Here is a 25,171-nt window from a genome sequence, read left to right as displayed (position 1 = left end):
TGGGTTTGATCTCCACTACTGGAAAAATAAAACAAATCAAAAAAGTATTCAAGATTCAGTAGCATAATGTTACATTAAAAATATTAATTAAAAAAATGGTATCTCCTTTGCTACCTGCTCCTCCCATGTTGACCTTTTCCAGAGTTCTCTCTGGGCCTCTTCTTACTTCTCACTATGTAGGGCCTTCTCCTGTAACTCATGTGCTGATGACTTTGTCACCCTTTTCTCCATCACTCCAGACCACATATCTGTTAGGACATTGGTATCACAGGAAATGTTCAAGTTGACTGTGCAAAACAGATTGCTAACAGAATTTCTCTCAATAAGATAGTTATTTTTTTCTTTCTTTTACTTTTATCTTTTCCTCCCCCCGCCCCAACTCTCTGTCATGCTGGGGATAGAACCCAGAGCCTTGTGCATGCTAAGTAAGCACTTTACTGCTGAGCTCTATCGCCAGTCCTGAGATACTGATTTCTTAGAAATGTAGCTATGTGTTTGCATGTACACATGTGTATGTTCACGTGCCACACACATGCGTGCACACTCACACACAAAACAGTAGACTATTAATCATAAATCAGAATCTGAGAAATCAGCTCCTTCCCTTACAGTTGATGAATTATTTGAACAACAATGAAAGTACTGAATTCCTGGTAAGAAGTAGTATTAAATTATTTTGCCTTTTTGTAAATTCACTGTTTTATGAAAGGCAGTTCAAATAAAGCGTTTAGTGTTTATTGAGGAAATTAAGCATTTCCATGCCTCTTGTCTTGCCCGTCTCCATTTTCACTCTGTACTCCTCATTCATTTTAAAAATATTTTTATGGGTGCATGATAATTATATGTGATATTGCACCCCATTTATGACGTGCTCATATTTGCATAATGTAATTTTATCAATTTCATTCCTCAACCCTCCCTTCCCTCCCATCTTCCCTCCCTCTGACTCTTTTTCACTATCCTATTGATCTGTCTTTTTTCCCTTTTTTCTCCTTAGCTTCCACACATGAGAGAAAAAAATGATCCTTAACTGTCTGAGTCTGGCTTTAATAGAGTGTATATATATGATTATGTTCCTCCTTGCTAATTACAATTCTTACAACATCCTGAGATATAACTTATTTCAGGAACTTTGCACATTTGATTCTCTTTTTTAAAGTAGAAACTTCTACCCATTTTTTTTTTCTTTCCTAGTTTGCTGGCTGCTTCCTCAGCATCTCCTCTGCTCTCTGTTTATCCTCTGTGTGTCCTCTGAATGTTGGAATTTCCAGACCTGAAACTGAGGCCTTGTTGACTCTCTCAAGACCCTCAGCTCCTTTGTGATATCTGCTTTTCCTTCCTCCCTCTGTGGAAAATGAACTCCTTTAGATTTTTGTTCTCTTTTTTACCCTCTGCCCACAACATGCACACAAACTACATTGGGAACTGAGTCTCAAAGTGCTTTGAATACAGTTGGTAATCAATAATCATGAACAAATGAGTCTATTTGAAATCTTAGTAGTCCAAAGACCTTATTTTCTCTGTAAGAGAAGACATTTCTCTAAGAAAATTGATTTTAAAGAATTCTTAGAAGAGGCAGTTTTCCTTTATATGATTCTTTTAGTGCTGTAAAATTAGTTGATAAAAACTACTTGTTCCTATTTACTGAAATAATTGCTTAGCCAAGTATGAAACATTGTACTTAACACTGCAAAAAATGTGTGGCAGCATCTTGTGTTCTTTCCACATCTGTAGTGGCATTATGGTAGAAGTTACTCAGACAAAGTCACATAACTGAGGAAGGGAGCAGACTGGGTGATAGGAAGGTGCTTTGTTCTGCCTTTAGATGTAGCTGGTTTTAAGTATTATATAAAAGGTTCAATTCACAACTCTAAACACATTTGGGTTGAAATTTACTTAGAAACATCTGGGGGCACTGTGATTTTTCTTTTCCTCGGTTTGTTGATACCTCTTCTTAATCTCTGCCTTCACGGTCATATGGTGTTCTCCCTGTGTGCGTGACTCTTCACATGGCATTCTGTTAATAAGGACACAGTCAGATTAGGGGCCACCTCATTCCAATATGACCTCACCTTAACTCATTACATCTGCTGTAACTCTATTTTCAAATAAGGTTCTGGGGTTGGCATTTCAACTTACCTTTTTTGGACGTACACAATTAAACCTACAACAAATAGGTTTATCACTTCAAATCTTGTCACCTTTTGGCACAGGTAGATTAAATGTACCCATGTCTTGAATGGGAAGAAGTGTTTTGATTGTCATTTAAATATTTTGCACATTTATTCAATTTCTAAAGTGAGTTTGCAAAAACCATTGAATTTTGTAAATTAGGAACATTCTATAATTTTGTGCCTATGGTATAGTTATCTGAGAAATCATCTTTTCATCTCATCTCATCTTTGTTAAACATCCTGGACTATAGTTTTTCAGGTAAACACATTTATGTAAAATGTTACATTGATTTTAGGAGTGAGAAAGGAGTGAGGTTCATAACTAAGATTTCAAGAAAGAAAAATAGCCAAGATAGATTGGGAGAAGAGGTGAGGTGAAAGAAGCAAGATTTGTCATTCTGTGACCACATCTCATTTTTGGAGAAGCTCAGAAGGATCAAAGGAGTGGAAAGAAAATGGCAGGGTGGGAAACTAATCTATCACTATGCTGCATTTTTAAGTCAATATTCAACTATCTTTAGAGCTATGTGTTTTTTCTGTTTTATAAATGAGGAAACTGAGACTTAGGTTAATTGTCCAACATTACCCAGCCAGGCACTTAGAGGCCTATTTGAAAGCCTAGTTTTAGAGCTAAAGAAACTTTAGCTTGAGTTCTGATTTCTTCATTTGTATACTTTAGTTTCTTCACCTGTAAAATGGAAATTATGACATCTACTTCATCCAGTTGTGAAAAGCAGATGAGACAATATATATAAAGGATTATTATTGTTCCTAGTATCAATTTTTATAGTCAAGAAAATATGTGTGGTCTTTATAATACTAAAAAATTGGAAGCAGCATATTTATTAATGGAGGAATAGAAAGTAAATTATCTGGCCATATATTGTAATATCATGTAACAGTTAAACAAAAAGACCTAAATCTATACATATCAACATGAATGAACCTAAAACAATTATAGTACATTAATATTATCACTTATTTAAATTTTGTAGTACATTGTAATATTCTATTTTGATTAGGGTTTCAGACAGAAATGATAAAAATATAAAAACAACAAGAAGAAAGTATGTTAACTGGCATCAGGGACGCAGGTGGGGTGATGCACACTCATGCATCACTTAATGCTGCTATGTGTTCTGAGAAGTGTGTGGTTAGGCAGATTTGTCATTGTGCAGGCATCATAGAGCCTGTTTACATGGACCTGGATGGTGCTGCCTGACTACACGCGTGGGCCATGTGGCTGTCCATTTGGTATAGCTTTGTTACTTCCAGAGCTGTGATGAATAAAACAACATGAGATGAAGACAAGCACAGGAGAAAGTGTTGCTATCAAGAGACAGGGTGTGCACAAGATGTTTGAAGAGGCCATGTACTGATTTATAGTAAACTTTTTTTTTTTTTTTTAGTAAGTAGATGGAATACACTCTAAAATAATGATTAGGGTATAATACATACATAAACCAGTAACATAACTGTTTTCATTATCAAGTATTATATACTGTTCATAGTTGTATGTGCTCTATCTTTTTACCCCTCACAGTGTACTAGCTTTGTTGATACCAGCTTCACCACAAACACATAAGTAATGTGCTACACTATGACATTAGGACAGCTATGGTGTCAATAGGAATTTTTCAGCTACATTGTAATCTTATGGAACCAATATCATATATGCAGTCCATCATTGACTAAAACATTGTAATGTGGTACATAACTATATGATGTTTTACTTTTAAGAAATAATTTTATGTAAAATACATATATATACATTTTTTGGGGGGATACTGGGGATTGGACCTAGGGACACTTGACCACTGAGCAACATTCCCAGCCCTTTTTCATATTTAATTTAGAGACAGGGTCTTGCTAAATTGTTTTAGGGCCTTGCTAAGTTGCTGAAGATGACTTTGAACTCATGTTTCTCCTGCCTCAGCCTCCTAAGCCACTGGGATTACAGGCATGTGCCAACACATGTAGCAAAACTTTATTTTATTTACGTATTTTTTATGTGGGTGCCGAGGATCAAACCCAGTGCCTGGCACATGCTAGACAAGCGCTCTACCACTGAGCCACAATACCAACCCCTATGCACAATTTTTTTTTAAGTGACACTGCTGCTGCACCTTCACTACCATCATAAGTAGGTCCCTTTGTTTATCTATGTGGAAAGCCTATATTAGACCTGAGGGCATTTGATCTCTAGCACATTTTGATCTAGAGGATGGGGATACAGTCACAAGATGACCCGGCTACAGGGTTCCTGTGACAGCAGGAAAGAGGCTGGGTGCTCAAGTAGTTCTCTTGGATCTGTCTAGGCCCATTCTCTTCCTGAATCTGGTACTTGTCTGTGTTTTCTTCTGCCTATTACTATAGTCCAGAATGTAAGATGAACTGTGATTGACTGGAGCTGACCCCATGCCTTTGTCCATGCTGGCAGAGTAGATAGAGTCTCTGTGTGGGTCCCTTCTCAGAGTGATGTGACAATTAGTGTCTTTGTAGGGTTAGGCATAGATCACAGCCTTTCTTTTTTTTATTTAATGCTCTGGACTTGACTAAGTCTTGGGAATTTAGAGAGATCAACTTCATGTTCTGATTAACTAAGTATTCAATATATTTGTTAACACTACAGGCAGTACATTGGTTAGGGAGGCTAACTTCTAACAATAAGACCCCAGTAGAATGAAAATTAATTTTTTTTCTTTGCATAAACATAAACTATCCAGGACCTTTCCAGATTGGGAGTGGGGTAGAACTCTCATCACACAGGTATTTAGGAACTTCAGGAGCTGTCATAAATACGGCTTCCAAGGTCATCCTAGGCACTGCCATCCAGCCAATAGAAGGAGAAGGAATGGAGGGTATATGTTTTTGTTTTTGTATGATCCAGGTCTTGCAGTGACATATATCTCTTCTGCTCACATCCTCACTGGCCATTCTGATGGTCACACTTCACTGCAAAAGAGGCTGACGAATGTCATCAGCTTGTTTGTCAAGGAGGAAGAAGAAATGTTTAGTGAACACCTAGCAGTCTGTTGACAAATGGCTTTTCCCCCTTTTGTTGTTGTTTCAACTCGATAGTACATTTTTTTTGAATTAAAAAAAAAATCAGCTTATTTAAATTTTTAAAACTTCACAAAAGTTGGAAAACTTTAAAGATGTGAAAAATTACATAATGCAATGTTTGCCTCTCATACCTGCCCCACATCTGCCTGGGCCCCCTGAGCTGTTATTTTGTTGTGTGTCCCTCCAGAGGTTTTTTGTTTTGAAAAGAGAACAAGTAAATAGGCATATATATTCTTTTCCTCCCTGTGACATCGCTGGGGTCATAATATCCACAGTGCCCTTATCTGAGCTTTCTCTTAATAATACAAGATAGTTATTTTGAATTTATATTATTCAATCTCAGTGACAAGATGGAGTTCTATTCTCAGGGAATTTTTTATCCACTTTGGAAAAGTATAATCTACAGGGAGGAGAAGGAGGTACAAGTAGTGAAAGCTAAAAGAAAACACCTGTTACACACTGTATAGCTCAATACTACAATTAGAGGAAATGAAGAATGCTTTTATACTTCAAATTATATTTTTAGAAAACTGCTTAAGAGAATTAAGCATGCTAAGTTAATTCCTGACACTTAAATCACATGCATAATTAAAATTAAGGGACTAGAAGATTGTTTGTATTAGGAATTAGCGCCTTGACTACTTTTTTGGTGTGATTTCTAAAGCACTAAGTACATTTACTGGTAGCTAATTCTTTTGAATAATTAAATGGCTCCTATTTTGGAATCCCGTATGTTTGGAGTATTAATGGTTGTATTTCTAATTCATTACCCTGACCTAAATGATGAAGTAAGAGAACGTTACATATTTCCTTCCACTTAACATTTAATTTATATCAGCAAAACTAAATGCCACTTTTAACTCCCTGGAACTACTTAAATTAATGACTCTGAGAGGCTCTGTTTATTCTTTGTGGTTTCCTATGTTCCATGAGTCTGCTATCACAGTGTTCCCCATGCTGACTGTGGTTTACTCAGCCTGATGGGATGCATTCTTGCTCATAAATAGAAAGGGAGCATGACAGTGGCACATAACTGAGAACTGTGATTGACTGGAGCTGACCCCATGCCTTTGTCCTTTGCTCTGTAACTGAATGAGTGTGGAAAGGGGAATAGCTTCTACCAAGGGGGAAAAAATGAATCTTAGGGCTATAACTCAAATGCCTTCCCTGTCAACACAGATATATTAGCTAGCATTTATTGAGACACAGATACTAGGAACTTTGAGCTGCCCTCTGCTTTTTTCTACAGTACTGGAATTCTCAGTGAGATCTAGAACAGCTCAAATGCTTACAAGAAATGGCAAATTTCATTGGGGCTAAGGAGGAGGAATACAGGAGAGATGGAGAAGGAGATAAATTATTTTCTTGGCTCTCCTGCTTTATCTTTCTCCACCTTTATGCCTTTATTAGGGATTTTCAGAATATTCTTCCCCTCAGAATGCTTCCTATGGGAGAACTTCATTTCCTGTCAACTCAGTAACATAAAAACCTCCCTAATGAGAAGTAACTAAATATGTTGGAAGTATAAAGAGTTTCCTTTTAGGACATAGCTGAGCTTGTATATAAAAATTAATGGAGGAACTCAGGGAGCAGACTAGGAAAGGAGTGGAAATGGTGAATTGGCTGTCACTGCTGCTCTCTTGGCCTTTGCAGACCTTGAAAATCAGGATTGGGTTTTAATTACTTTGTGGGAGACAGAATACAAGGACTTGGGTCTGTTTAAGTTAGGGAAACTTAGTACCTCATATTACCATTAAAGCACTATAATTTCAAGAGAGAGCTGACAGAGGTTTGTATTTTGGCTGGTCTCGTCACGTCACAGGGAATCGTTTTCAAGAATTCTTAACCCTAGGTCCTCTCTCACAGGTTTACAGTTCCAGGTTACAGAGTCTGTGTAGTCTGGCAGTTTCCAAGCTGTGAAATTTACTTAATGCAGTTTTGATTGTGCCTCAGACAAATATCTAGTTACCAAGTTAAAAGAAATACAAAAGAGTATAAAAAAATGAGAATAGAAAAAAAATTAGCTGGGCCTGATACCATAAACCTCTAATCCCAGCAATGTGGGAGGCTGAGGCAGGAGGATTGAAAGTTTGAGGACAGCCTTAGCAACTTAGCAACTGTCTTGAAAAAATAAAAATAATAAAAAAAAAGGACTAGGGATGTAGCCTCAGTGGGAAGGCACCCCTAGGTTTAATCCCCAGTTTCTAAAAGAAAAGAAAAGGTGGGGAGCTGGGGTTGTGGCTCAGCGGTAGAGCCCTTGCCTTACAAGTGTGAGACCCTCAGCACCACATAAAAATAAATAAACAAAATAAAGATATTGTGTCCATGTATAACTAAAAAAATATTTTAAAAAAAGAAAGAAAGGCTTGAGTTGTAGCTCAGTGGTAGGGCTCTTGCCTCACACAAATGAGGCCCTGGGTTCAATCCTTAGCACCACATAAAAACATAAACAAATGAAGGTATTATGTCCATCTACAACTAAAAAAAAATTAAAAAAGAAAAGAAAAAGACAGAATAATAAAATATACCATCAAAAGTGTTCAGGTTGATTTTAAAAAGAAACCTTTTTATTCATTTCACTGTTTGTTCTTTTCCTATCCCCTCCCCTTCCCTTTCCTTCATTCCTTTCTGTTTACTGCACTGAATTTCTATTCCCCACTCCCCCTTACTGTGGGTTAGCTTCCACATATCAGAAAAAACATTAATCTTTGGGTTTTTGGTATTGGCTTATTTCACATAGCATGATAATCTCCATATCCATCCATTTACCAGCAAATGAATGTGACATAACTTTGTACATATATGACTATATCATAGTGAATCTCACTATCATGTACATCCGCAAGATTGGAAATCCTAATTAGAATAAGGTATATTCCATGCTTGTATAATTATATCAAAATGGACTCTACTGTCATGTGTAACTAAAAAGAACTAATAATAATAATAAAAAAGAAACCATCATATACAGTTTAAAAACAATGGATGGTTAAACAAGAATAGATGCAACAGTGGAAATGGTGGTTCAATATCCTTTATCCAAAGTTCTTGGGATAAGGGTTCTTGGGACAGAGTGTTTCAGATTTTTTTTTAGAAAATTTGCCTTTACGTAGTGATACATCTTGTTTTATAAATACCCCATACCCTACAGCCCAAAGATCATTTACATAATATATTTATTTTAATAATTTTATAATAATTTTACGCAGGAGACAAAATTTCATTGTATGACGTTTTCTACTTCTGGCATCCTGTTAGTATTTGAAATGTTTCATATTTTTCATTATTTCAGATTTTTGATTTTTCAAATTAGGGATACTCTACCTGTATAAGATAATATGTGAAAGAATTACCTAGAATGTAGCAAACTGACAGTGTGATAGATAATATGAGAGATTGAAAGACAAACCTAAGTAGTCAAACATAGACTTCATCAGATTTCCAGAAAAAGAAAATAAAATTAGAATGGAAAGAAACCGTATTCAAAGAGATGATAAAGGAAGAGAATTTTTCATAATTCATGATAGATGTGAATTCTTAGATTTAGAAAGCATAACATATCCAAAGTGCTATTGAAAAGATACAAGAAATCCACATTTTGCTAAATCATAGTGAAACTGGATAATGCTACGTTGGAGATAAAAATCTTACAGAGAGCAAAGAAAGATCATCTGAAAACCAATTAAAATTATATAGCTGATTCACTTCCTAATTTCTTTGTGTTTCTTTTGCTTTCCTTTGGTGACTTCTTTTGAATTTGTTATTTTTCATTTTCTAACCAGTACCTTAGTACTTTCGTGTTTGTTTCTATTATTTGTTGTCACTGTTGATTCTTAATCATCTGTTTTCTTTTTATGCTTGGCTGTCTTTGTTTATGTACTGGTCATATTATTTGGAAAATTATTTTGGGGAATAATGTGAAGAATGAAATGAAGGTGCTTTTCTCTCAGAACTTTTATTTGCTTTTACCAGGCTGTTGGAGGCATTACTAAAATACTAGGGATTGAACCCAGAGGCTCTTAACTATGAAATCACATCCCCAGCCCTTTTTATTTTTTATTTATTTTTTAATTTTGAGACAGGGTCTCACTAAGTTAATTAGAGCCTTGCAAAGTTCCTGAGGTTGGCCTGGAACTTGTGGCCTCCTGAGCTGATTGGGGGGATACCGACACAGATGTGTGCCGCTATACCCAGCTGGGACCATCTTCATTCAAGTTCAGCGTCTAAACTTTTGTAAGGACTAAAACAAATGATGCTAAACACAATCAAAAGTTCACCCTTACTACAAGGCTCATTTTCTTTTAAATTTTTTTAGTTATAGATAGACACAATGTTTTTATTTTGTTTATTCATTTTTATGGTGCTGAGGATCGAAACCAGTGCCTCACATATGAGAGGCAAGTGTGCTGCCACTGAGCCACAACCCCATCCCTACAAGGTTCATTTTCATAGCAAATTGTTCTAGCTTGTCTTTTCTGTACAAAAGTAGCTTAGGCTCCTGAATTATTCCTCTGGGGTTTTGCTTTTATAAAAAAAAATTTTTATAGAGTTATTAGTTACCATTTTGTTAGTTTCTTGATGCTTTTATGAGGATAGTTTTATGTTTCATCTTGTGAGTGGGAGGGATGGTCTGGAAGTACCTATTCCCACCATTACCAGAAACAGAATTCATATTGCTTTTTTTCAAAGTCTCAGATTTGTGTACTAAACCTGTAATGAAGCGTAGCTGTCAGAAAACTATTCTGTTCAGTGAATTGTACTCTGCTGGCAAAATATTGCCTCATTAGGACATGAGTAATGAAAATCCTTTAAAACTTGTTGGATAATTTGCAATTTACCACATGTAAATGTTCAGAATAACTCTTTAGAATATAATTTCATTTTAAAAAATGCTTTTTCTTCATTTCTGCACCATTTGAACTATATTTGTGGATGATAGTGCATCCTGTTACCCAGTGTGTTGCTTCCTTTCCCTCCCTCCCTCCCTCCCTCCATCCCTCATCTAACCCATGACAGCTGCTTTTATTTTATATGTCTTGAAACTGCTTCTTTCCATTCCCATATCCTTTCCTCAAGTTCAGGCCTTCAGTGCTGTTCTGGGTTTCTGAAACAGTCTTCTGTTCCTGCCACTGTTCTTAAGCCTCTCCAAACTATTAGCGTTGGTTCCAGTTGCTTCCAAGATAGTCACAGCTGCTGTTTGACCTGATTGCTCATGTGGCCACACTTACCTCTCATGTTCTTTGGTCACATTTCCTCACCCTTACTTTCCATTTTCCACTAATTTTTATTGTTCTTCACTCAGACAATAGCTGTTCCTGGGAAGTCCACCCAGACCCTGAAAATTAGATGTACCTCCCTGTGTTCCCATTGAACCTGGATCATAGCTCAGTTATAATTTTATCACATTGTTATAATTAATTTTTTAAAAAATTTGTTACTTTTTGTCAATACAGTACAGCTTTTTACAGTAGTCAGGGCTCAGAAAGTTCATAGTGTGAACATTAACCACCTTCTTCAGCCAGTTAGTTCTTAGATACTTAGTATAGTTTATTGAACAAATGAATGGTGGGCATGAAAGGCAAATTAGATGGGTGCAGGTAATAATGCTTGGGTCTGAGGAAAACACTAAGGATGTGTGGTTCATGTTTCTAGTAGAGGGTTATTTAGATAGTACGTTTAGTCATATCAATGACCATTGTATTACTTTCTGAATTGAGTTTGTTAATTTCAGTTATTTGTCTTCAAAGCAAACCTTTCAGTAAAAAATGGAAATCCAAACAGTCCTTCTAGCAGTTTTCATTTCAGCTGCTTCTTTACAAATACCCTTATGTTTGAAATGTGGTGCATCTCCCAGGCACTAACTGGTAGGTACAGACTCCATCACTGACAGTAACTATAGGTCACATGGTTTTTTAAGTGACACACACAACAGATACTAATGTTATCACCCAGTTCATCTCTAAATGTGAAGGACTCCAGTGACACCTACAACTAGTCCTTGGGTCTTTCGTGGTAAAGAAGAATCTTTATTATCTCCAGGACATCATAACCATTGTTTTTTTATTTTTTTATTTTTGGCTTCTGGAATGAAATGATTCAGATGCCTTCTTTTCCTTGGTTTACATTGTTTAGTATCACACTCGGAATAATATCTTTATCATCATTTATTGGATAGTGCTGCTTCCTATTCTGTTGCTTGTCAGACTCACCAAATCTCTTTATACTAAAATAATGATTCCTGATTCTGGTGACTGACATCTACTTTATTAGAATTTCTTGGAAGATCTTATAACTACTTGTTATTTAAAAATAATTTTAAGATATGTATTTTATTTTTAAAAACTTAGAAGTCATTCATTTACATTCTGATCTGCATAGAGGAGATAAAAGTGGAATTAGAGCCACCCCAATGATGAGCAATTTGTGATAAATGGTACCATACATCCTTTCACTCTCCCCCCATTCATTTAAATACCGATAATTAGTAATAACTTGCTTTCTTAATGTATATTTTTAAAATGTATTACCTTTTACAGGCTAAAATTTAAAATTTAAACCTGTCGCAACATAATGCTTCAAATTATCACTATCAGATCGTACTTGAGATTCCAGGACTAGTTCTCCTTACTTAATCTTTCCTTGTTCACTTTTCACGAAATACCTGTCTTTATATCTATGTGTTAAAGTTTGTCTACCCAGAGTTATTTCCAAACTTAATTTTTGGGTACAATTTCTCCCTTTCTTTTATGATGATAAACTTAATTTTTGGGTACAATTTCTCCCTTTCTTTTATGATGATGATGATGATGATGATGATGATGATGATGATGGAAGTAGTGAATATTTAATGAGTAGTTAGTATGCAGACAGCACTGTACTAAGTGTTGGCATATATTATTGAGTTATTATGACACATAGAGTTAAGGCACATTGTTGTTCTTGTCTTTGATGGAGAAATTAGGGCAAGACTAAATAATTGGTCCGTGGCAGAGCCTTGATTTGAACCAAGGTCACCTGCCTTCTAAGCCCAGATTCTTAGCCTCTAAGCTATTACTTTTCCTAGAGGAGGTTGGGTTGAACCCAAAATGATTTGTGGTACAAATGATGCTTTTGCCTACAGTGATACTAAGTTAGAATAAAAGTTACTCCCTTTTTGCTTTTGCAGGTTTCCAGCCAAATCAGCACAACCTTTTTATTCTCTAAGATATTTAGTTTCATATCTCTTAAAAAATTTTTTAAGCAGAATTCATAAACATGACTTAGGTTTTTCTCTTTCTGTATTTCAGAAAATATTTAATTTTGAGACAGTAGCTCTCTGTGTAGGCTGTCTTATACATTCACAGATGGCATTATTTTATCTGTCCTTAAACCATCTGTAGCATCAGCCTAGTCTATTCCAATTGGTGTCATCTTACATTTATGCAGGAGTGAGTTATTAAAGTAAAACTTTATATTTGCATTGCATTTTGGGTAAATGTTAGAGTAAAACATTGATTTATTTTATCACAACAACTATGCAAAGAAAATTTAATTTTTTTAACCTCATCTTGATTTATTTTATATGAAGTCTTCAGAACTGAATTAAATTGAATTCAGCAACTATTTATTGAGCACATATTGTGCTCCTGGAATTGCGGAGATAAGTTTATGGTCCAGCAGGAAAGACAATGGTGTAGTAAATACAATTGAAGAAGAAATACAATTATGATTCTCATTATGAAAAACCATTTCAGAGGAGTGGATAAAATGGAGTTTCTTAGGGAAAAGGGAGAGTCTTCCAGGCAAAGTAAGCAGCAAGTGGGAGGCTCTGATGTCAAAGCTGTCAGAGTGACCAAGATAGTAGAAGATGTTCAGTCTGACTGGTACTTAGAGTGGGAGGCAGAGAGTGACAGGTTTTTTGAGGTGAGACTTTACATATAAATAGGGACAGATGCCTTGTAGGTCAATTAAGGATTCTGTATTTGAACTTAAGATTAATGTAAGTTATTGATGAACCTAAAGCAAAGGTATGGCACGAACAGAATTGGTTTTAGGAAGATACCACAGGCCTCATTGTTAAGAGCACCGCCACTGGACGGAGGGGTCTGTGGGAATACTGATCCTCAGGAAGAAGACATATGAGTTGGTTTGGGGTTGGTGGGGTCTCTTGGACCACTTCTTGCTATACTGTGTTGTTGTTTTGCTGGCAATGCCAGAAATTGACCTGATAGTAGATGTTGTGTTTGACTCTCTTGAAGTTACAGATAGCTCTGTGTTATTTTTATTTTGTAAAATCTTTCAGGAAAGTTGGGAGGTTATTTTAGTAGACATTGAGAAAAATGATTTTGACTTAGATCAGCGTAATGGCATAGAGATGGAAAAAGTGGATAGATTCCAGGGCCATACTGCTGAGAATGGAAGAGCCAGTCTAGGTATATACAAAGTTCCATTTTATTGATGTCTAATAAAATTTTATTGATGTCCTGTGTAAGAAAAAATGGAACAAAAATGAAACCTGGAGTTAATATAGTAGCTCTGTATTGTGCAAGGCATGACCTCACGTTGCAGTTACAAGGATAACGGAGATATAAGCATTCTGTTGATTGGAAAGTACTAGATCTATCTGTCATCTAGGTGATATCCTGCTGTAAGGTTTGCTCATCACATGAGTGTGTGATAGTAACAGAACTTCAAGTGACAAACATGTTTATTTAGTGTCTGATGCCTCCACTTCCAAAAAAACATCAATTCATTCTTTGATCCACTTGCTTATTTGTTTTTAAAAACTTTACTGAGAGTCTATTATCCACCAGGCCTGTCTCTTCATCGCAGTCTTTAATATCACAAGTGGCCATATACCTAGTGCAGACCTTTTATGTTTATAAGTACTTATTGAGACATATCTCATTTAGGATACATTTAGTCAGTTTGACAAGATCTCACCACTTCTTCCCAAGTGGCCTATTTACTCAGTGTATAGCCATTGATAAAATCCTGTGACCCTAATCTTCCATGTCTCCTGATGTCATGTTCTCTGCACTTTATATTGCTACTCTGCAATCTTTGCTCAAGCTCCATTTTGGTCGAACATTTGGTTGGTTCAATCATCACCACCCCCACCAAGGCTTCCTGTTACTCATTGTAGGCTTTTCTTATTAAACAGTGTAATGCAAGATGTTATAGCAAAGGCAGCCTTAGTCTCAGTGGTTTAAGTACATTAGAAGCTTATTTCCTGTTATCATAAATTCATTTGATAACAGATGTAAGAATAGAGGGTTTTCTGCTTTACTCATGCACCCAGTCTGATGGAGTTAACATGCTGCTCAAAAAAAGTGCTTTGAACTCAACATCTATCTGTCAAAGTGAGAGAGTGAAAATGAATATGAACACTCACATAGGGAAGTTTTTACAGGCTAAGGATTAGAAGTGGCTGGCATCATTCCTACCCACTCTTCATTACTCAGATAATGACCATAGCTAACTGCAGGGGAGGCTGGGAAATACAGTCATATGTTTGCCTTGTGAACCAATCTGTGACACACCAGCTCCTGACTTTTCTTCTGTGGTACCTGCTCTTGATTTTAAATGATAGAAAGAAGCAGAGAAGGACCAGAGATAGGAAAGTATCTCCTTTATACTTTTCTAAGTGGCTGTGTCATGGTCCTAGACATTAGAATGGGAAATATCTACATTCTGAATTCTAACATATCTGATCATTGCTATTATTCTATTATCACAGGGAAATAAATGCCCGACTTGATGCTGTATCTGAAGTTCTCCATTCAGAATCTAGTGTGTTTGGTCAAATAGAAAACCATTTATATAAATTGCCCGACATAGAAAGAGGACTATGCAGCATTTATCACAAAAAAGTAAGTGTGATAAAAATCAAATTATAGCTTATATTGTGCCCTAATATGAGGATACCAGATATTAATGGAACATCTTCTGATATTTCTGTATTATTTTTATTTTGTAATCTTGCAAGTAGCATGAGAGAGTAGCTAAACCCTCAGAAATCTGAATGTCCAAATTAAGGTAGTTTAGTTTTTACATTTGTAAAAAGTAAAGTTTTGCCACTTTTTAAACTACATTAACGTATATAGAAGTCCTCCTATTATAATGCAAGATATTCTGTTTCACCCTCAAACTACAAACCAGTATCAAAATGGGAAATTTACTTAGTCCTGCTACTTGAGAAAAGAGATGCCTTTTTTCTTTTGATCTTAAAACAACTTATTTTTTTACTTAACCAAAGTGTTAAATGTAATATTTGTTTTTTACACTGGTGTGACATTGGTGAGGCTGTTAGTATGGAAACAAATTTGGATGTTGAAGGTGAGTAAAACTATTATTTTGTTTTATATCATTAAGTTTCACAGCCTAAGTGATAGAACACTGATGAGTTTTCCTCAAGGGAAATCATTTTATTTTATCATCAAAATATTCTTGAAATGTAAAAAATGATTAATTCATTATATTTATAATAATTGTTAATCAGGTAGATTTTTAAAGTATATTACCTTTTGCAGAGTCATTCATGTACAATATATTCTTTGTTCCATGTAACAAAAACTATGACACTGAGAAGATATTATTTTATAACCTTTTACTGCTAAGAAATTGTATATATTTATAATGTTGTAACAGCTTGTATTACATTGGCTTCTATGGTGCTACTGAGAGAGGATTAGTAACTTGCTAGTAAGTGACAGAATTTATGTTTAAACCTAGGTTTCTTCACTGGGTTTTTAGTGGCTGTCTCTTTTGGGTACTACTATGTTTGATGTAGTTGTCTTGGCTACCTCATTGTCTTTTTTTTTTTTTTTTTAATGTGATTGCTTCTTCATAGGCAAATTTTATTTTTTGCCCAAATATAAGTGCTTGTCAATTTAATAATTTTATCATAGAACAATTTCTATAAGCCCCAGTTTTAGAGTGACCAATTTTCCTTTAATGTTTACTTTCTTAAGTCCTTCTGTCCCCACAAACTTTTACTAGAATGATAAGTACTGCCTCTTAGAACATTTGTGGTGCTCAAGAGGACTTATGTAACTGTTCCATATGCTTCGGCTAAATTTGAAAACAAAGTACAAACCAGATTTGGGAATACTAATCCTCAGGAAGAAGACATGTGAGTTGGTTCGGGATTGGTGGGGTCTCTTGTTGTTGTTTTGCTGGCATTGGCAGAAACCGTCCTGATATTAGAAAATGTTGTGGTTGACTCTCTTGAAGTTACAGAAGGGTGCCAAACCATCTGTTATTTTGTGTCCTTGGCCAGTGCCTGACAATCAGTGCAGTACTACCCACATCAGTCAGCAGATCTCCAAGTACCTTGCCTTCATTATTTGAGAGGATTCACTGAAAGATTTCAGAGATTTTTTTTTTTAATTTTCTGAAGAGAAATTAGGAGCAGAGCTAAAATTCTTTCAATTGCTAATCTAACAAGTAAAGTCAAAGTGTCTGTGGCATCAAGATTGCAGTGTCATTCCATGCTTCCGTGGTTTCTTACGCCTTGATCCTCTCTTTAAACTTCACTTGATGCTTGCCTTTCATTTGGTTTATGTATTTATAAAAGCATCCAAGCTCTAGTAAAAGTTCCAAAATAATTCATTTTAAAAGTGATCAACATGCAGTGCAAGAACAAGTTTCATTTTGGAATTTCAAAATATATTTTACTAAAGGAACTTATGACTCACTTACAAGCTGTTTCTTTTTGCTGTTTTCATGTTTACACAAGAATATGCCTCAAGATTGGTTTGAAAGGTGAAAAATAAAAATGATTTTATAGCAAACAAGCTTCAGAAAGGCTTAGCACTTTAAACCATATTTTTATAGATTAGTTAGCAGAGTCTTGGAACACACCATCAAACACATATCTGTTCTTTATTAGGACATTACTCTAAGTAAGCTTCTATAGACACCCAATAATGAGTGTTATCCTGGGTACAGGTTGTGCCAATTATGTGATATTCACAAAATAGTAAGGAACACTGGTTATTATTGAAGTCAGACATTTAGGCCTGGTGGCTGTATAGAAAGTGCCATTGGAATTGGCACAAATAGGTGTTTTTATGGTAATAAAGATAGAGAATCCTAACTGGCCTGGTCCTGGGATAAAATCAGTATTTTTTAAAAAAATAATAAAACTTCAAATACAAATCTTGTAAAATAGTGCTAGTCATAGGAACCCCTACTAACTTTGCTCAAAATTTGTTTTTGTCAGAAAGTGATAAATGATTGCTAAGGTTGGTGACTATATTTAAAAATTATAGCACTTTATGGATCAAAGACGTCAAAATTAGATCAGAAATCCTGTATATGCTAGAAGAAAATGTAGTTCCACACTTTAACAGATCAGCCCAGGAACTGACTTCCTTAACAAAAAAGAAGCATAAGAAGTAAAATCAATAGTCAATAAATGGGACTAAGAAAACCTCTTCACAGCAAAGGAAATAATCAAGAATGTGAAAAGAGAGCTACAGAATGGGAGAAAATCTTTGCCACTTGCACCTCAGATAGTGCATTAATCTCAAGGATATACAAAGAACCCCAAAATTTTAACACCAAAAAAATAAACAAAAAACAAATAAACAATTAATTCAGTCAATAAATTGGCTAAGGAACAGAACAGACTCTTCACAGAAGAAGAAATAAAATCAATCAACAAATATATGAAAAAATGTTCAACATCTCTAGCAATTAGAGAAATGTAAATTACACTGAGATTTCATCTTACTCCAGTCAGAATGGCAATTATCAAGAATACAAGCAGGATGTAGGGAAAAGGATTCCCTCATACATTGCCGGTATGACTGCAAATTAGTGCAACCACTCTGGGAAGCAGTATGGAGATTCCTCAGCAAACTTGGAATGGAATGATCATTTGACCCACTCCTCAGTATATACCCAAAGGATTTAAAATCAACATACAATAGTGATGCAACCACATCAGACAGAGTTTATAGCAGCACAATTCATAACAGCTAAGTTATGGAATCAACCCACATGCCCTTCAACAGATGAATGGATAAAGAAAATGTGATATATATACAAAATGGAGTATTACTCAGCCATAAAGAAGAATGACTTTATGATATTTTCCAGTAAATGGATGGATCTGGAGACTATCATGCTAAGTGAAATAAGCCAGTCTCAAAAAAGCCAAAGGTAGAATGTTTTCTCTTATATGCAGATGCTAACCCACAATAAGGTTGGGAGGGGAAGAACAGAAATTCAGTAGATTAGACAAAAAGGGATGAAGGGAAGGGAGGAAAGAAAGACAATAGAATGAATCTAACATAATTTTCCTATATACACATATGAATATACCACAGTGAATCCCACCATTATGTACATCCACAAGAATGAGGTCCTAATTAGACTAAGATATATTCCACGCTAGTGTAATTTTATCAGAATGGATTCCACTATCAATGTAACTAAAAAGAACCAATAAAAAAATAAAATGTCAAAAAAATAATAGCACCTTAAAAAGTTGAGAAAAGAGTGCTTTCCAGAATTTTGTGGGTGTGAATAAACTCAAAATAAACTCAAAGCCACATTTTCAGTGTGGCACTTGGGCTGTGGTCTTTGCAGTGCTGTGATGCTGTGCCTTTGATAAGAAATGTCAGAACAACCTGCCTTGTGCATTTAGGACTTGCTTGCAGAGCACTTCAGATTTTCACTCTGTTCCTATGGCTGACTTACCTTGGAAACAGAGCTTACCTTGGGAAGTGAATTCCTTTCTTGCCTCTCAGATTACAGTAATTACAAGAACTATTCTTTGAAAATTGTGTTTAAGATGTTTAGTTTTTTACTTTTGTTTGAATTAATTGACTAGTGCCTAAAAAGCTTCCAGGCTTATACAAGCATTCCAACTTATACAAGCATTATAATACTTATACAAGCATTCCAACTTCCTTATTAGCAGGTGGTATTTTTCCCAGTATGCTGGGGCCTTTCTGGGGAAGAGATGCTTCATGGTACTTTTTGATCTCAACTTTAGTTCAGTTGGACCCTACTTACTTCTCTTCATAAAAATTTGTTTGTTTTTGTTTTTGTTTTTGTTTTTTTTTTTGAGAGAGAGAGAGAGAGAGAGAGAGAGAGAATTTTTTAATATTTTTTTTTAGTTTTTGGCGGACACAACATCTTTGTTTGTATGTGGTACTGAGGATCGAACCCGGGCTGCACGCATGCTAGGCGAGAGCGCGCTACCACTTGAGTCACATCCCCAACCCCTCTTCATAATTTGTTTAATCTCATATGGTTAATAATTATCTTTTAAAATAAATATTTAGCACTAATCCACTTTCTGTATATTACTAAATGTGCCTTATCATGAATTTAACCCTAAATTGTCTTCTTATAATAAGATTAATTTATTTTCATTAAATATTCAATTTTTTTCTTGCAGAACTGTCTTCTAGAGCATTCTGACTGATCTGTTCTGGTTTGGTTGCTACCTCTTTGAATTCCCTTTACTTCTCTTGAGTTGAATCTTCTGCTTTTTGTATTCCATGTCTCCCCGTTAGTATATGCCTTCATTTTCATGTGTTATCCTGAGAAGCTTCCTGAGAAAGGGTGATGGAAATAAATGCCCCCCCCCCCCATTCTCAGACTTGATTGGTAGTTTGGCTAAGAATAAAATTCGAGGTTATAAATTATTTCATTCAGAATTTTGTGTCATACCAGTGTCTTTTAGTTGCACAGTATGAAGTCAATGTGATGCCTGATTCTGTATGTGATCCTTCCTGCTTCCTTTAGAAATTGAAAAATATTCTTTTTGTTCCCAGTCTTCTAAAATTTCGTGATGATCTGGCTTGATTTAGTTCTGTTTTTATCCATTGTGTTGTGATATTCTGGTCTAGCAGCTTAAATCCTGAAATTCTGGAGGATTTTCCTGAATTAATTTTTGATGATTTCTTTCTTTCTGCAACTTTTTTTGTTTGAATTGATGTTTATCTAATTTTCTTCTGTTTTTTCTGTTTTCCATCTCTATACTTTTGCTTTACTTCCTTTGGGATTTCATCATCTTCTGTCTCTTCTGTTGAATTTTGTCATTTCTACTGTCATAGTTTAGAATGTGTGTTTGTGTGTGTGTGTGTGTGTGTGTGTGTGTGTGTGTATTGGTCTGAATGTTCTTTTTAAAAAAATCTTCCCATTTTTGTTTCATGGTTGCAGTGTCTTCGGTTTTATTGGGGTTATTATCAAATTTTTAAGTGTCTTTTTCCCTAATTATATAAGATTACTTCCTTCTAAGAATTATTATTTTGGTCTTTACATTTCATATTAAAATGTTTTCTCAAGTATCTGATCATTCTTTTTAAGAGAGAACTAGAATGTTAATGTGAAGACCTATGTAGTCGAATGGCTTATTTTACAAGAAAAAAAAAAAAAGAGGAAAGACCTGTAAAGTGAACTTAGCTTGGCTATTTATTGGGAGAACTACTGCTATAGTTATCTTTAGAGTTTTCCTGTTGAGATACCTCTTTTCCTGATGAGCTAATAATGTTCTGGGAGATGGAGAGGGACAATGTGGATCTCAACATCCAGTTTGCATTTCTTTAATCCTCTATTTTCAGTGGTACCCTCATCCTTTGCTGGGTCTGATGCTCATCCAGATACCCCAGGTTACTTTTTCCCTGGAATAGATCTAGACTTCTTTATAAGGCAGTGAAGTATTGGTTGCCCAATAGCATAGAAAAGTATAAGGGATCCAGGGATTTAATTGTTTCTTAAATGGCTCTCAACTAATTCTTCCCTACTCTAACCCCTTCCCACCTGCAAAGATCATGATGTACCACCTGGAACTTTTAGGATTCTTGGTGTAAATCAGGTTGTATCTCAGTTTTACATAAGGACAACTTTAGAGTCAAAACATTTTGAGACTTGTTGCTGATGTCTTTGAGTCATTCTTATGGTTTTATGCATTCTGAAAAAATGTTTTGACCGTAGTTCTGACATGGAGAGAATTTAGATGCATGGGTTCATCCCACTGTCTTTACCAGAAGCTTCTATAAAAAATTATTAATGTGTGTTTAAGAATTACAATGGTATACCAGGGTATAAAGAATGAGTCTTCCTGTACCACCTCCCCATAACTACTACCTAGAGGTAAAAAGAGTAAGTTATATGTGTGCCCTTCTAGAAATCTGTTTTTATTTTTAACGTTTAGAGAATGATTCATATCATTTAAAGATAACAAAGAAAATGTTGCTGTCTAAAGATATAAAAATATATATGTATATGATATAAGCATACTATTTATTTAGTATATGTTGAAATTATAGGGTTCTGTAGCAGTAAATACAGGTTTCTTATTTTTAATAGTATTACATTGTTTTGAGTTTTTCCTAATAAGATCCCAATTGATGGACATTTGTTTTTATATTATTATAAAAAATCACTACTCTAAATACAGATACACACATATTTTCCCACTACTTGAATACATTTTGAAATAAATTCTAAAGAACTGAAATTGTGTAGTGCACTTTTTAATTTATTAAGATATGTGCACTTCTTAATTTATCAGGATATCCCAAGCTATTCTTCAAAAAGGTTATGCTTGTACTTTTAGTATTAGTTTTTTTTAAACACCTGTGTGACCTAGACTTTTAAATCTTTGACATTCTGATAAGTCACAGACGCTACCTTGTTGTTTCAATTTGTGCATCTTTTGTTCTGAATAGTTAATCATGTTTGTTAGACATTTTTTCTTATGAGCTACATATTTACTTTGTTTAGCCATAATTCTTTGGATTATTTATTTTTTTCATGTCAGTTTGTAAGAGCTCATTATATTTGGGAGAAATTTGTTCTTTCACTGTCATGTCTTACAGATATTTCCCTTAGAACTGTCCTTCATGTTGTTGATATTGACCATATAGCAAAAAAAAAAAAAAAAAAAAAAAAAAAACAAACAAAAAAAAAACGTTGTAAACATGTATTTTAAAATGAAAATTTACCAAATATTGGCTTTATTATCCCATACTGAAATTATCTTCTTATTGCTTTAAAATATTTTGTTATGTAGTGTTTAGCTAGGAGCCATAGTACATGCCTATAATCCCCGAGACTCAGGAGGCTGAGGCAGGAGGATCATAAGTTTGAGCAACAGCATCAGCAGCTTAGTGAGACTCTGTCTCAAAATACAAAATAAAACAGTGAGGGTTGGGGATGTAACTCAGTGGTAGAGTGTCCCTGGGTTCAATACTCATTACTGGAAAAAAAAAATGATATAGTGTTTAACCTCATTTAGAAATTAGCAGTGGCATTTTATTTGGACTAAATAGTTTAGAAATTTTTCCTTTTTTTTGATTCTAATTTTAAAAAGATCACTAAGTAAACTTTATTTTCTTGTACCTTATGCTGTGTAGATTAAAAATATTCCTGTTTTCAGTGTTCTACCCAAGAGTTCTTCTTGATTGTCAAGACCCTGTATCGTCTGCAGTCAGAGTTTCAAGCATTAATGCCTGCTGTTAATTCTCATGTTCAGTCAAACCTGCTCCAGACAGTTATTTTAGAAGTCCCTGAACTCCTCAGTCCAGTGGAGCATTACTTAAAAATACTTAATGAACAAGCTGCCAAGTAAGTACCAGATCCTCAGTTCTTCCTTTCCATCAATGAGCATTCATCTAATACATTTGCCATTTGATGTGTGGATTTTCAGTCTTTGCTAGAGTACTGGTAGAAGGTGCTTGAGTGCACATGTACTCAGTTAGAAACATGATTTAGATACTGAAAGTTTTACATTACAGCTGGAAGTTACACTTTATTGTCTAAACTCAGGCAGTTTATTACGTAGGACAGTTGTACTGCTTCCCCAGGTGTCAGATGATAAAACTATAAAGCACAGGCAAAACCAAATAGTAGCAGTTTGTTAACTTGAAAATGGATGTCAGATGGCGTTGTGTACTCATTTCCCAGATATCCATTGTGTACTCATTTCTTAGATATCCAGGGATGATCTGTCTTATATTTAGATTCTGTAACAGCAAAGTTATCTTTTAAAGGATAATTATTTCACAGTGCGTCCCACAAAGGTTTCCATATTTTTAAAAAAAAATTGACATTTACATTTGTCTTTATTTTCTGAATAGGCAAATGACTCTTATTTAATTTTTTCTCTTGGTTTCACCATGGGAATCATGAATTTGTAAAATTAAAATTATATTATGGTAATTTTGTCAATCTGCAGAAGTTCAGAAACATCCCCATAAATACTTAGTGGCAGAACTGGCATTAGAACCACATTTTCTTGACTTCTAGCACTACGGTCTTTTATCATGCTACAAAATAAAATTGATAACTGTTCTAATAATATACTTAAATATATGTATTTGCATTTTTTATATTTCAGAATTGGGAATAAAACTGAATTATTCAAAGACCTTTCTAACTTTCCTTTAATAAAACAGAGGAAGGATGAAATTCAAGAAGTTACTGACAAGATCCAAATACATTTGCAAGAAATACGAAAAATATTAAAAAATCCTTCTGCACAGTATGTGACAGTATCAGGACAGGAGGTAATGTCAAACATGAATTTATTTTGCATCAACTTGCCTTAAGTAGAAAAGCTATTTTAAAATGTAAATAAAAATCTGAGGATAGGATGTAAATATCATTTTTTCAACTTTTTGTTTTGTTCTTTGGAAATAAAAATAAATTGTTTTGATAAGAAATATTTTAATAATGATATTTATTAGTCTTTTGACAAACTTATGCAACTTAATGTTATATGTGTTTTATTGTTATCTGTTGGAATTATATTATGGAAAACTTTGCTTCTTATATAAGTAATAATTTAGAGAATCCATTTGTTCTGAATCCAGGACATAGAAGTCATTCTTTGATCCTAGGCTTAGAGAAAATGAAATGATACCAAGTGGACCATGTAATGTTGATTGTATCACACATTGATTATTAAATGATGGTAGTTCTTTCTGAAGTTAGTAGTATAATTGCTAAATGGGGGAAAAGGCATTCATACTTTGCTGGTGGGACTGCAAATTGGTGCAACCAATCTGGAAAGCAGTATGGAGATTCCTTAGAAAAGTTGGAATGGAACCACTATTTGACCCAGCTATCTCACTCCTTGGTTTACACCCAAAGGACTTAAAATCAGCATACTGTAATAACATAACCACGTCAATGTTCATAGCAGCACAATTCACAATAGCTAAACTGTGGAACCAACCTAGATGCCCTTCAATAGATGAATGGATAAAGGAACTGTGGTATATATACACAATGGAATATTACTGAGCCATTAAGAAGAATGAAATTATGGCATTTGCAGGTAAATGGATGGAGTTGGAGAATATCAAATTAAGCAAAGTAAGTCAATCCCCCAAAACCAAAGGCTGAATGTTCTCTCTGATAAGTGGATGCTGATCCATAATGGGGAAGGAGGAGGCATGGGAAAAATGGAGGAACTTTGGGCAAAGGGGAGGGAGGGTGGGAGGGTGCATGGGGGCAGGAAAGATGGTTGAATGAGATGGACATCATTACTCTAGGTACATGTATGACTGCAAATATGGTGTGATACTACATCATGCACAACCATAGAATGTAAAGTTGTACTGCAGTTGTGTACTGTGAATCAAAATGCTTTCTGCTGTCATATATACCTAATTAAAATAAATTAATTTACAAGTAAAATAAGAGTGAAAAACTATATTTAGTGATTCTGTAACAATATTGTGGTATTGTTTTTTTATTTTATTAATTCTTTTTGATATATGACAGCAGAATGTATTACAATTCATATTATACATATAGAGCCTGATTTTTCATGTCTTTGATTGTATAAAAAGTATATTTATACCAATTCGTGTCTTCATACCTGTACTTTGGATAATGATGTTCATCACATTCCACCATCATTTCTAACCCCATGCCTCCTCCCTTCACCTCCCACCCCTTTTCCCTATCTAGAGTTTGTC

The 25,171-nt window shown here is 34.9% G+C and overlaps 2 protein-coding genes across 2 annotated transcripts in view; one reads left to right on the top strand and one right to left on the bottom strand.

The window, feature by feature from the left end:
* Dhfr (dihydrofolate reductase) overlaps window positions 1-25,171 on the bottom strand; it is a 216,281-nt gene that overhangs the window by 108,683 nt on the left and 82,427 nt on the right. The window lies entirely within an intron of this gene.
* Msh3 (mutS homolog 3) overlaps window positions 1-25,171 on the top strand; it is a 188,163-nt gene that overhangs the window by 89,288 nt on the left and 73,704 nt on the right. The window contains exons 13-15 of the mRNA XM_076857073.2: window positions 14,959-15,091; window positions 22,624-22,811; window positions 23,584-23,752. Coding sequence (XP_076713188.2) covers window positions 14,959-15,091; window positions 22,624-22,811; window positions 23,584-23,752 — 490 coding nt within the window. The remainder of the gene's footprint in view (window positions 1-14,958; window positions 15,092-22,623; window positions 22,812-23,583; window positions 23,753-25,171) is intronic.

This window comes from Callospermophilus lateralis, chromosome 5 (genome assembly GCF_048772815.1).
Source record: "Callospermophilus lateralis isolate mCalLat2 chromosome 5, mCalLat2.hap1, whole genome shotgun sequence".
In the NCBI taxonomy this organism is placed as follows: domain Eukaryota; kingdom Metazoa; phylum Chordata; class Mammalia; order Rodentia; family Sciuridae; genus Callospermophilus; species Callospermophilus lateralis.
This window is presented reverse-complemented; position numbering and strand designations above follow the sequence as displayed.